General features: G+C 38.7%; 1 protein-coding gene across 24 annotated transcripts in view; it reads right to left on the bottom strand.

The window, feature by feature from the left end:
• Positions 1 to 216: 216 nt before the first annotated feature.
• Positions 217 to 14,555, bottom strand: part of MTFR1 (mitochondrial fission regulator 1) — a 60,077-nt gene continuing 45,738 nt past the window's right edge. For 11 of the 24 annotated variants that reach the window (XM_017965369.4, XM_078352530.1, XM_078352533.1 and 8 more), the window contains 3 exons: positions 5,516 to 5,751; positions 3,506 to 3,749; positions 2,603 to 2,926 (listed from right to left, as the gene is read on the bottom strand). In XM_017965369.4, the coding sequence (XP_017820858.3) occupies positions 2,638 to 2,926; positions 3,506 to 3,749; positions 5,516 to 5,751 (769 nt within the window). In that variant the 3' untranslated portion in view covers positions 2,603 to 2,637. Of the gene's footprint in view, positions 1,809 to 2,602; positions 2,927 to 3,505; positions 3,750 to 5,515; positions 5,752 to 12,445; positions 12,645 to 14,555 lie in introns of those variants that run through there. The other 13 variants (XM_035277284.3, XM_035277283.3, XM_054246484.2 and 10 more) reach the window with 4 other exon arrangements.

Raw genomic sequence — 14,555 nt, 5'->3', positions numbered from 1 at the left:
AGAAGTAGATGATGGGTTTGAGAACCCGGAGACCACTCAGGTAACTCATGACTGTTTTAATGCTGAGATCCCTTTATGAGAAAAAGTGAATGAGAGGTTAAGAGCTTATTTTAAGGAATATAATTCCACTTGAAAAACACAGAAAATTATTAAAGGAGCTTTATGTGCAAAAGAATCTTACCTATTGCGAAAAAAGAAAAAATGAAGGCACTATGGTCCAAGGAAAATAAAAGTTTGCTTTATTTTAAAACAGTAACTTCCTTATATAGGGACACTGTGCAATATTCAATACTGATACAAAAATATGTTTGTTTCTTAGAAAGTCAAAATGTGTCAGGTGAATTTTCTGAATTCTGTTAAAGAGAATTTTAAACCATATAAAACAAACAGGTGAATGAGAGGTGAACATCAACATGTGTAACATAAGCCATAGTACAGATTTAAACGAATAAGCAAGCCATGTCCTTACCCCAAATCATTTTTGTTAATATTTAGGAGAATGCACATATTTTCAAGAACTTAGAAGTGAATCTCTACTTCTATCTCCTAATACTCCCAGGAATTATAACTTTCTTCTATTACTAGATTTAAATAATCCAAATATTTACTCCTGGTAGGATACTCTGGTATTAACTATAGCTGAGTGTATCAGAAATAGAAAAATCATGAAGATTTATAAGACATTTAAAAAATGATCATGTATAGCAAGTCCTTAAAAGCCCTAGATGGAAAAGGCAATTCTCTACTTCTAATAACACCCATGGTTTATATTGCATAATATAATTAAAACAGCATTCTGACTGGTGATAATTTATACAAAATTCATTTGCCAAGTCAATTTTCTATTAATGTTTTGGCCAATATTAAAAAAAATTTTAAACTCTATTCTGACATTTCCAGAGGTACTAACTTAGCAAAGTCATCTTTATGATGCTATTTAGTAAACTGAAAGAAAACAAGATGGTACATTCTGAATTTTTACTTGAGAAATTTAATTCAATAATTTGATTCATCACTACTGGAAAATTACAGCTTTCTTCCTCAGTACTGGATGGCAGTGAGGTGAAAGCAGCTTTCCTGGTTCTCTACTTCCCTTCAATGGGAAGCATTATGGAATTTCAGCAGTGAACATCATCTGGTTCCTATTCGAACCCCAACTCCAAGAAAATGTGAGAGAGAATCTAAAATATAAGTTCTCTTCAAGGCAAGAAGTTTCCAATCTCAAATATTTCATGCCAACAACTTATGTTATACCAGCTGTTCCATCATTAAATGCTAAATGATCATTGAAAACAAACGAAGATAACAGTGCCCTCATTGCCATCATTCATTACTAATTTTACATAAACTGTTTATGTCCAAAAATATGCATATACAACATTTATACAGATAAATTAGTGTTAAGAATTTAAAATGTGCAGTAACATCCACAAATGTCCTTTTTGTGTGGTGAAATCTATACAATTGTTTTCAAAACTAGAAATCTGAACACCCTGGCCATACATTAGAAACATGTCAAAACACACATATGCTGTGGAGAGCACCAAAGCTGACCATCTCACTAAAGCAAAACCAAACATATAGTGCTTTCATTATTGCTTAAGCCTCTAATTAGCCTGAAAAGGAGACTACCGAATACCAAAGTCAGGTATTTACTAAATAGTGTCGACTTCTACTAGCAAACTTAGCCCTCACAAACCAACAGGGAACCAGGATACTCTTTTGCAGCTCATTGACTATTAGGAGTCTGATACATTTTCAATTAAAGCCTTCATTTTTCCTGTTGACTTCAACATGTGTGGCCCAAACTAGAAACAAAAAATATAAATAAAGATATTGGTAAGGAGAAACAGTAACAATATGCGCCCCCCCTCCACTCCCAAGCATGGACCAAAGGGCTGGGTATGAAAAATAGTAAAATCTTTACCAATTGACAGGTTGTTATAAACACAGAACGTATCAACAGAATGAAAGGTAAAGAAATAGCCAAACTGCTTCCTATGAATGAAAATTACAATAATCTTAGCAATACCCTCCTTGTTAAATTTTACTTCTCTGAATAAAGGGAGAAAGTACAAAGTTTCCTTTCCAATGAATAAAAGTTTCAAAGGTGCTAGAATTTCTGAGATACCTGCCTCTCTGGAATAGATAAGCACACCCCCCCCCAAGACAGTAATGTTAATAAAGGAAATGTACTAATTATTATGTGAGAGCTTCCATGAAATGTACTCAGTTTCCACCTTTGACACGGTACACATCCATCCAAGCCCACATCAAATCTCACCCTATTCAGAAGACTTTCACAGGGTGCCCTGAAAGAAAATCACTTTACTTTGAATTTCTAGATCGCAAAATATACACTGTCCTAAGATACAACTGTTAATCAACTGAATTTCACTTCACTATGCTTAAATTAAAAACCCTGCATAGAAAAATGTAACATTGGAGATTACTTAGTAGTGAGCTCAGGGGTTAACTTTTGCTTTCTTATTTATGCTCTTCTACAAGTTTCAAATTTCCAAATGAACAACTATTGTTTTCATAGTTAGAAAAATAAAAGTGTAAATGCTAAGCAAAGATATCATCCTTTTCCCAGCCAGCTGTGATCTACTTGTAAGGCAGGGACCAAATCTTTTATCACCTCCCTTTGGATCTGGATCTTACAGAGGACACAGGTGAATGACTTGCAAAATGCAAGTGCTTAGCAATGGGGTAGATCTCTGCATAACAGGAAAGAAATCTGGGCACATAACTCACCAACACTCTCTCTGAGGTGGCCTCTGATTCAGACTTTGGAACTCCTTTTTCAACTTCATCTTGACTATCACTTCGATACCGATAAGCAAATTTCTTTTTCAGGGCCTCTGCTATGAGAGCAGCAGGGTCAGTAGCATCCACTGGCTTGGGCTTCACATCTTGCTCTGACCTTAGAGAAGTGAACACAAACCAAAGGGACAGGTCAATACACTGGCCACGCTCAGGGAAGTACTTTGTCAACCTTTTGCCTGACAGCACCTCTCCAGCATCATAGCTACTCCATAGAGACCTGATAAATACTGCTAGCAGAGAGAAGGAAGCCTAGATCTAATGATCAACAAAAGCACACAGGAGTCCAAAAGGGCCACGTAATGTATCTGCAGAACACGGACTCTGCCCTTCTTCAGGGCAATTAGGATTCCCTCTTCCATGCATGTCTAGTGACTGCCTTAGTGGTACACAGCATGCCTCTGCTGAATTAGTAAATGCCCATGCGCAACCGCAGTGAAGACTTTACATGAAAAGGCTGATATTTAAATGAAATGGGAAAACTAAAACTATTACCTGGGAACTTATTTTGCTAATCTCTTTGCTACTGAGTATAGAAGCCACTGGGGATCATCTTGTTTTTTTTAAACTAAAAATTTAATTATGGTAGTCATAAACAAAATTTCTCAAGAAGCCTGGTACTTTGGTTTTACTAGACAAACAAATGGGGAAGAAAGAAAAAAGGTAAAGGTATCCTCACCTCTTGACTGACCGAAGTTTTACACTGTTCATATCTTTAAGGATCTCTAGCATATTTGGCATTTCAGGTTTCTTTGGATTGTTCTTAATCAAAGTATTTCCAGCATTGGCTCTTTTCTCTCTTCGTTCTTTAATAAGATCAATAGCAGATATGCTTTGGTGGAGCCCCAGTGGAGGGGGAGGCGGGGGTGGTGGGGGCGGAGGGGGTGGTGGTATGGTACCAGATGTGGTAGAATCTAAGTCACCTATGGAAACAAAGGAAAACAAACTTAATCCTACTGCTATTAAGCAAAGAAAATATCGGTTCTTAAAAGCAAAATTATGTTAGGATTTTTGTACCCCTAAAAACAATATCCTTAAAAGTCTCAGTTATGTAAGAAAGACAGTTTCAGTTACTTCATGAGAAATGCCTGAATCTCAGCCACTGTATCATTTAATCCAAAACTATCCAGGTGGAAAATTTCTATTTAACTTGACAGAGGTGTTTTCGTGACATCAAATTTTCAAGTTTGACTGTAGCACGGTCTGTAATCACTTGTAACAGAAATATAAAACAAAATGTAAAAAAGTACTGCAAAAACATCTCTTATCTTCAATACATACAGTTTGACCATTCAGTACTATTGTAACGATAGGAGAAAACTCTGAGAAATCTGTGACTCATTTTAAGTATATTTTCATGTAAGACTTATTAAGCATTAAAAGCCTCCACTGGTCCGGGCTCAGTGGCTCACACCTGTAATCCCAGCACTTTGGAAGGCCAAGGCAGGCAGATTGTTTGAGCTCAGGAGTTCAAGACCAGCCTGAGCAACATAGTGAAACCCTTTCTCTAAGCCAAGAAGTAACTAAGAGTCATGAAAATAAAGTTAAATACCTAAAAATCCTCTTTCTGCATAACTGAAGGTTAGAAAGTTGTCTATTGGTTGAACTATTTTTTGGGGAGGTGCTGATGTAAAAGATTTTTACTCAAAAGTTTCAGCTTACAAATAGAACTTCAAAATAAATTTATGGTAGCACTTTCTCAGTTGGCCAGAAGAGGGAGGTAAAGCAAAAGGAAAAATCAATTAAAGACAAGAAAAAGGACAGGAGGATTTTAGCAAGTAGCATGCATAAGCACAGTCCAGCATCAACACCCAGAGTGCCTTCAACCCCGCCCACCTCTGCTGTGCTCAGGTCATATAAGGTTTCCATGCTGGATTACGTTAAACTCCAGAAGTGTAAGCCAAGTGACTCAGAGGCAGAGTAATTGTCTTTATCCGACAGAGCTGGTTACTACTGAGTCTTTCTAGGCCTTGGGAACAATAGGAAAATAACCACTACTTGCCAATAGGTTAGTGGGCTAGGTTTTCAAGGCTACAGTTTCCTCCCCAATGTGAGAATGTCACACTAACAAACACAATGGTGTCAGACCAGAAGACTTGAATTCAGGTTCTACTCTGTGCAAAAGGAAGAGGAATGACTATTAAATAGTTGCCATGTGTTAAAGGCATTTTATATACTTTCCACATTCATTCTCACAATAACTCAGTAACATAGGTACTATTATCCCTATTTTAGAGCAGGAAAGGGAGGTAAGATGTCAAGGGCTTGCCTCAAGACAGGGAGGTAGAAAACGCCACTCAATCCAACACATGCTGCACAGAAACCCAGGCTCCTTTCACTAAGCAGACGGCAACCCATGGCACGGCCTCATGTCTGCTATGGTTGGTTCCATTATCCTACACAACTAAGTTTCCCATTAGAAAAGAAAACATCCATGATGTAGCAATTCAACTGCATGAATTTCAGTGTTTTCCAAAAGATACTTCCTAGTCATCTTCTCTGACAGCACCAAGACTGTTCAAAGCAAGCAGTCTAAACTTGACTGGGTTCTGTGTTGGACAATACAAAGGGGACTGACACCTGGTTTTCTAACAACCCCAACTGCTGTCACTTACTAATTAATTTAAAAGTGACATTCTCCTAACTTCTAGTTTGCAAGTTAAAACTAACAAATGTAGGACTTACAAACCTGCACTGAGATGTTGCTGCTCCTGCTGGGTCACAATTTTGGCGATCTGAGCTCTGAGGGCAGCAAGTTCATTTTCGAGAGCGCAAATCTTCTGCAGTGCTTCCTCGTTTGCCAGTGCTGGCGTCTTCAGCTGAGGCCCTTCTTGAGACAAGTCTGGTAAGGAAATCTGTCTGCTTGGGGCCTTCTCAAAGAATGGAAGGTCATCCTGAAGGGGTGGCCTTGATCTGACCTCTGTCCTGCAAGGCAGACATAAGGTTGGCTGTCACAGGCTTTGTAAGAGAATATGAAACACCATCTTCACCTGACAGTGTATCTGCATAACACCCAAGAACCACTTTTCAGGCTGATCTTACATAAGGCCCTTCCCGTAAGGACAAAAACAGCAAAGCATTTGTCAACCTTATGTAGCTACATAGCACAGCTGGGGTTCTTGCTGCCATCATTTTTCTTAGTCAATCTCTACATAATATGCACAAACCAATTCCATCAAGAGGCATCACAGATTTTAGTAAACTTTTTGCTAATTTACATTTTCTTTTGATTTAAACTAAGAAGAAACTATTTACGCTCTTCAAAGTGGTAAGCTAATTACTGGTTGTATCTGACAACAAAATCAAATCAGTGATCCATCAGCCCTTCCCCAGGGTCCTGGCATCTACGTATCAATGTCAGTGTTTTCCGTGTATGATAGAAAACATCAAATTGCAAGACATATGATAACAATGTGGACAAAATACAGCATCGAAAACTAAAAGGAGAAAAAGGAATCATTATCACTGAACCTATGCAGCAGCTATACAGATGGTCTCATTATTATTTAGGTATAAAAAAAATTTATGTGTAGTGCCTGAGGCAGCTCCAAATGAAGTTGAGGGTTGAGAACCAAATTTGTATTTCTTTTCAATTGTCAATTTATATACTATCCATTTCCTCTTATTTTCTACAGTGAAGTTTTCCCAGCTTGCATTCCCCGTTAAGCCCTTTTCTATCTTAAATTCTTTCCCTCCAGAAAACAATCCTAGTCTCAATTTTTCCTTATATCTGCGCCCTTCAAAAATCTGAGGCCTCAAAAAACTCCTGCATACTGTCTTGATAATAGTCGTTTAGAACCCCATAATACCAAAAGAACTCTCCACACAAGGACAGAAAGTAATTACATCTACAGTTCTCAGATCTAGACAAAACTATCTTAGGATCAGTAAACCCAGGGCCCTCGTGCTGCATCATTTGGGAAAAGCCTCTTCTGTTTGAAAGTTACTGAAAGAGATGGGGAACTGACATTAAATGTAACCTCTGTTTTCAGATATGAGGCTGGGGGCTTTCCTCTGTCACCACATTCTATCTAAACACCATGGGGCAGACACTATTATTTTATTGCTGAGGATACAGGCTCAGTATCATGTAGCTAGTGTGTGGAAGACTCAATACTGAAACAGATTTACCAAGTATTTTCATGCTATTAATGTTACCATTTTTCTATGAAAAATATATTAGTGTGATTTAACACTAATTCAAAAACTTAATATTTTTCAAAATATCCATAACCTGGGTATGGACACACTATAAGGAAGAAATCTGCTCATTTCTAGTCAAAGACATTAGTTTATTACTACTTTACAATACTGAGAATAGTGAATGATTTCATCAGGATCGCCCTCTTTGGCATACTCAAGACCACATCAGAAAAGAATGAGGGAATGCCTTGACTTTGGTGTTTTAAAGATGAGAAAAGAGCCCACAACTGACTTCCTGCTCCTCACTCTCAATCAACATTAACACATCATGCTCAAATGGTTTTGTAGTCACAGATTCCTTTGAAAATGTGATTTTTCCAGTTAATTGATCAGGCACACTTCTCACAAAATTCGGCTCATACAGATTCAGGAATCATGGCCCTAAGGTGAAGAATCTCTGATTGGTCCTGCTAAAGGCCTACACTAAAAAGGCAAGCTAAAGCCAAAATCTAAGTAACCCTCACCCAGGGCATGCACCAGGTGCTAATTAAGGCTTGCTCCAGTGCACGGCATGCATTAGGACAGAAATTGCCAGTTGCTTACTCCAACAAGCACATTTCTTTTCTCTTTTGTAAACATTACCACCAAAAAGGTAGTAGAAAGAAAGAAATCCTTATTTCAGGGCAGTAATGTGCCCAGCTAAAGGATGACATTTCCCAGTTTCCCTTGCAGTTTTATGTGGCCATGGGATTTTGTGTGGCTAACAAGACTGTAGGCAGAATATTGATGAGGCATCTAGGAGGCCACTTGAAGGGAGGTGACTCCATGGAAAAGTCCTTTCCATTTGAACCCCAGTTCCCTTTCCTCATGCTGAGAGTCTTGAGTGCAAGGTGATGTTTTAGAGTCACACAGGGCCAGAAGCTAACCTGGATATGGAAGCCAATGTTACTGATGGCAGAGCCTGGCTGGGTCCCGATGATGCTGCAGGGCCACTATAAGCTCTAGTCCATCTAGCCTTGGATGTTGCTGATTTGAGAGAGAAATAAACTAACTTGAGAGAAAAAGATAAACTTCCACTGTGTTTAAGACACCATTCTTTTGGGCTTCTCTTTCAGCTTCTAACATAAGTGTAACTGTTAGGACATTCAACAACATTAAATTCTACTTTAGTTTTCCTTTAAATTGATATTGGTGTTTTATTTTTGCTTGACAGCTGTGAAAATTCCAGTGCACCAGGATCACCAGGACTGCTCTCTTCGGCATACTCAAGACAGCATGGGAAAAGAATGAAGGAATGCCTTGACTTTGCTGTTTTAAAGATGAGAAAGGAGCCCACAACTGAGTTCCTTCTCCTCACTCTCAATCAAGATTAACACATTGTGCTCAAATGGTTTTGTAGTCACAGATTCCTTTGAAAATCTGATTTTTCCAAGTAATTGATCAGACACACTTCTCATAAAATGAGTGCAAGGTGATGACTGAGTCACACAGAGCCTTGAGTTTTGAATAGGGGAATCCTGGGATGATCAGGTTTTGGTATTATGCACTGAATTCAGGTATTTTTCTTCATATTTAATTTTTTATGCCACACTAATTAAATCACCATACATAGAAGAAGCCTGTAAACTGCTTTTTGCCTGACACATTTTTGTTAAAAAGATTTATAGTATAGATATCCTTGTTCTAGGCTTGGCGCAGTGGCTCATGCCTGTAAAGCTAGCATTTTGGAATGCTGAAGCAGGAGGATCACTTGAGCCCAGGAGTCTGACACCAGCCTGGGTGACATGGCAAAATCCCCTCTCTACAAAGAAATACAAAAATTAGCCAGGCATGGAGGCTCGAGCCTATAGTCCCAGCTATTAGGTAGACTGTGATGGGAGGACTGATTGAGCCTGGGAGGTTAAGGCTGCAGTGAACTGTGATTGCACCACTGCACTCCAGCTTGGGCAACAGAGCGAGACCCTACCTCAGAACAATACCATAGAAAATGTTCTTGCTCTTAACTAGCAACTATAATATCAACTTTTAAAATCTGGAATATTTGTGGAATAGGGAAATGTTTGGCTCACAAGGCTTCAATTACTGTTTCCTTTCTTAGCCCCAACAATTAGAACAAAACAGTTGATTAATTTTTTTTTAAGTACAGGAAGATTAGGCTGGGTACAGTGGCTTACATCTGTAATTCTAGCACTTTGGGAGGCTGAGGTGGAAGGATTGCTTGAGCCCAAGAGTTCAAGATCAGACCGGGTAGCAAGGTAAGACCTGATCTCTGCAAAAAATTTAAAAACTAGCCAGGTGTGGTGGCATGCATCTGTTGTCTCAGCTACTCAGGTGGCTGAGGCAAGAGGACTTGATTAAGCCCAGGAGGTTGAGGCTACAGTGTGCTGTGTTTATGCTACTGCACTCCAGCCTGGGCAACAGAGCAAGACCTCATCTCAAAAAACAAAAGGAGGGGGGAAAAGGCAGTACAGGAAGATTAAGCAAAGGTAGCACTGTTCTTCTCCCATGAAGAACAGTATATATATATATATATACTGTGATCCACCTGCCTTGGCCTCCCAAAGTGCTGGGATTGCAGGTGTGAGCCACTGTGCCCAGCCTCATAATATATTCTTAATATGCATCATCATATATATTCTTGGTAACGTTTTGGGTTTAATAAAACTAAATAATAATAATTCTTTTTAAAACTACTTTTTTTTTTTATTATTATACTTTAAGTTCTAGAGTACATGTGCATCTTGAAAGAACCAAAGGAAATGCAGGTAGGTAAGATAGTGGAAGTGATAAAATTCTAAAACCAGATCTAGGCAAAATGTAGCATTCTCAAATACATGTAGAAATGAAGTAGTAGTCCGGGCGTGGTGGCTCACACCTATAATCCCAGCACTTTGGGAGGCCAAGGCAGGTGGATCACGAGGTCAAGAGATCGAGACCACCCTGGCCAAACAGGGTGAAACCCTGTCTCTACTAAAACTACAAAAATTAGCTGGGCATGGTGGCGCACGCCTGTAGTCCCAGCTACTTGGGAGGCTGAGGCAGGAGAATTACTTGAATCCAGGATGCAGAGGCTACAGTGAGCCAAAATCACGCCACTGCACGCCTGACCTACTCAAAACATTTTTAAGCCCTATGAAACTATAAATGTTTATTTAGTAAACAAGTTTGATACTGTATGTGACACTCTACAGAAAAACTAGAAACAATTAGAAATTAATATAATAATATAGAGTGAACAAATTAAATTTATATTTCAAAACTCCTTAGCCCTACTACTTCAGAAGCAATCAAATGGGTGATCACAATGTCTATGATGTCGACTAAAGGCCTCAGAGATTAAAGTCTTTAATTTCATCATACAGTACAAATGTTATACTATATATTTATCCAAACACTTGTAAACCAAAAATTATCTGAGACAGGTCTCAAACAATTTAGAAGTTTATTTTATCAAAGCTAAAGACGTTCACCTGGGAGAGAGGTCGGTGCCTTTCTCCAAAGATGATTTTAAGGGCTTCAATATTTAAAGGGAAAAGGTTGAATATTAGAGAAAGAGGAAGAAATTTTTAAAAGGTGAGGGTAGGTAAGAGACAAAAGGTTGGATTCAATTTAAGTCTCTGATCAGATGTTCACATGTGAGAGGGCAGTAGAGGAATAGTCACTTATGCATTTCTCTAGCTCAGTGAATCTGCGTTTTTTACATAAAATAAACACAAGGCAGAGGAAGCAATCAGATACGTATTTGTCTCAGGTGAGCAGAGGGATAACGTTTGCGTTCTGCCCTTTTCCAGTACCTGTGAAGATAAGCTATCAATTTACATAGTCAGAGTCAAATTTAGCAGAAAGGTTTTAGGATAACGATCTTGGGGCCCACAGGGAATGTCCTAGTAGGCAAATTGTTAGGAAGGTATGTAGCTCTTTAATCGTTGTAGCTATCTTATTTAGGAATAAAATGGGAGGCAGGTTTGCCTGATGCAGTTCCCAGCTTGACTTTTCCCTTTGGTTTAGTGATTTGGGGGTCCCAAGATTTATTTTCCTTTCACAAACTATACATTCTCCTCAGAATATTACTATGAAAGAGAACGCATTATCTACGATGAGATTGCAGTTATTTAACAGTTATATTGATAACTGATAATCAGAGGTTGTCAATGTTTCTATTAATTAAAAAGGAAATAAAAAGGTGTACAGAAAAGAGAAAAAACAATGAGGCCTTACTGTGTGCATGCCACTGTGCTAATAGTTTTCTCATGTTATTTTAAATTCTCTTCTCAAAGGAGAATACTTCTATTTGTAGAAATATGCTGCGCTCGTTTTTTGTTTTCCTTTTTTTTTTTTTTTTTAAAGATGGGGTTTCACCATGATGGCCAGGCTGGTCTTGAACTCCTGACCTTACGTGATCCACCCACCTTGGCCTCCCAAAGTGCTAGGATTACAGGCATGAGCCGCCATGCCCAGCCCTTTTTTATTTTTATTTTTTAATTATACAGACAGGTCTTGCTCCATCATTGAGGCTAGAGTGCAATGGTGCAATCATGGTTCACTACAACCTTGACTTCCCAGGCTCAAGCAATTCTCTTACCTCACCCTCTCAGGTAGCTAGGACAACCTGGTGTGTACCACCACACCCAGCTAATCTTTGTATTTTCTGTACAAATGGGGTTTTGCCATGTTGCCCAGGCTGGTCTTGAACTCTTGGAGTCAAGCCATCCACCCACCTCGACCTCCAAAAGTGCTGGGATTATAAGCATGAGCCACTGTGCCCAGCCTGTACTTCTAGTTTGTAAATGAAATACTTGTAATCCCAGCACTTTGGGAGGCCGAGGCGGGTGGATCACGAGGTCAAGAGATCAAGACCATCCGGGTCAACATGGTGAAACTCCGTCTCTACTTAAAATACAAAAAAATTAGCTGGGCATGGTGGCGCATGCCTGTAATCCCAGCTACTCAGGAGGCTGAGGCAGGAGAATTGCCTGAACCCAGGAGGCGGAGGTTGCGGTGAGCCGAGATCGCGCCATTGCACTCCAGCCTGGGTAACAGGAGTGAAACTCCGTCTCAAAAAAAAAGAAAATAAATGAAACACTGAAGTTCAGTGTATTTGAAAAAAATCATTTGTATAATAACCAATTATGAAAGACTCATATGTATCCTACATTATAAATAACTGTTATAGAAATGTCATCAACATAAATTTCAAGGGAGAAATAAGAAATATATTGAGAAGCTTCAGCTTTCATACAAATATAAATATGAGAGTCAGTAAAACAAACTGCAACATATGAAGAGTCTTAAACAGAATTTGTTTCTATAGGGACTTAAACAGTAAGTTATAAACACGGAAAGGTGTCTCATTGGGAGAAAATGGGTGATAAGGACTAACTTATCCAGGACTAACTTGCAGCCCCTACTTGGTCAGAGCAGCATGCAGAGACCCACATGGTGAACTTCTGCTCCAAGAACTACTGCAGGAACATACCAGGAAAGCCAAAGAACCAACAGACACTTTGAAGGAGGTAGATTGCAGCTACAGGCTCCATGGAAAAGCTGAGGAACTCCAAAGACAAAGGACATAATTGCCTGGGAGCCCTGCCCACTGCCTGAGATGCTGGTGCAGTTGCAGAGAAGGGGAATACTTATAAACAATCTGCTGGTGGGAATGTAAATTCGTTCAGCCACTGTGGAAAAGAAAGGGAAGATTTCTCAAATAACTTAAAAGAGAACTATTATTCGACCCCGCAATCCCACTATTGGGTATATACCCAAAAGAACATAAATCATTCTACCAAAAGGACACAAGCACACATGTTCATCACAGCACTATTCACAACAGCATGGACACAGAATAAATCTAAATGTCCATCAATGGTAGACTGGATAAAGAAAATGTGGTAGATAGACACCACAGAATACTACATAGTCACAAAAAACAAGATCATGTCCTTTGCAGCAACGTGGATGGAGCTGGAGGCCATTATCCTAAGCAAACTAACATAGGAACAGAAAACCAAATATTCTCAATTATAAGTGGGAGCTAAACATTGAGTACACATAGAGAAAAAGAAAGGAATAACACACCAGGGTCTACTTGAGAGTGGAGGGTGAGGATCAAAAAACTACCTATTGAGTCCTATGCTTATTACTTGGGTGATGAAATAATCTGTACACCAAACCCCCATAACATGCAATTTACCCGTATAACAAACCTACACATGTACACCTGAACCTAAAATAAAAGGTCTTTAAAATTATATTTTTTTAAAAAATTGAGTTTGGAACACTTCCAATTTTGGATTTTCAAATTAGGGCTGCTCAACCTGTATGAAAAAATTAACTTGAAAAGAATCATGAATTTAAGGCTGGGCACAGTGGCTCACACCTGTAATCCCATCACTTTGGGAGGATGAAGTGGGCGGATCACTTGAGCTCCAGAGTCTGGGACCAGCCTGGGAAAAATGGTAAAAACCCATCTCTACAAAAAACAGCCAGGCATGGTGGCACACACCTGTAGCCTCATCTACTCAGGAGGTAGAGGTGAGAGGATCACTTGAGACCAGGAGACAAAGGCTACAGTGAGCTATGATCATGCCACTGTACTCCAGCCTGGGCGACAGAGCCAGATCCTTCTCAAAAAAAAAAAAAAAAAAAAAAAAAACACACAAAACAAAAAACAAACAAAAAAATGGACTTAAATGTAAAATATAAAACTATAAACCTCCCAGGGCAAAAGGAGTCTCAGGATCTAGGGCTAGGTAAAGAGATCTTAGATTTGACACCAAAAGCATGATCAATAAAAAGAAAAAACAAATTAAGATTTCATCAAAATAAAAAACGTTTGCTCCGTGAAAGAGCTGGTTTAATGTATGAAGGAGAAAATGTTTATAAACCATATATGTGACAAAGATTCATATCTACAATACATAAAGAAATCTCAAAAATATCCAGTTAGAAAATGAGCAAAAGACATGATATGTTTTACCTGAAGGACTATACGGATGACATAAAAAGATGTTTAACATCATTAGCTATTAAGAAAATAATGTAGAGAAACTGAATCAGCCATATACTGCCAGAGAAATGTAAAATAAACTCTAGAAAACAGTTTGTTGGCAGCAGGGCTGGCTTAAAAAAAAAACCATATATTTATTTATTTATTTATTTATTTATTTATTTATTTATATAAAAATAGAGAAAAAAAAAGTTTGTCAGTTTCTTGAAAAACTAAATAACTAAAAAAAAAGTTAAAAAGAAAAAAAGGAAAGAAAAACTAAATAACATTTGACCCAGCAACTGCACTCATGGATATTTATCCCAGAAAAACAAAAACTTATAGTCACTCAAAAACCTACACAGAATTGTTTACATACTAACTCTTCTTTCTTTTTTTTTTGAGACAGAGTTTCGCTCTTGTTACCCAGGCTGGAGTGCAATGGCGTGATCTCGCTCACCGCAACCTCCGCCTCCTGGGTTCAAGCAATTCTCCTGCCTCAGCCTCCTGAGTGGCTGGGATTACAGGCACGAGCCACCACACCCAGAATTTTTTGTATTTTTAGTAGAGATGGGGTTTCAGCATGTTGACCAGGATGGTC

Source organism: Callithrix jacchus, chromosome 16 (assembly GCF_049354715.1).
Source record: "Callithrix jacchus isolate 240 chromosome 16, calJac240_pri, whole genome shotgun sequence".
In the NCBI taxonomy this organism is placed as follows: Eukaryota; Metazoa; Chordata; class Mammalia; order Primates; family Cebidae; genus Callithrix; species Callithrix jacchus.
This window is presented reverse-complemented; position numbering and strand designations above follow the sequence as displayed.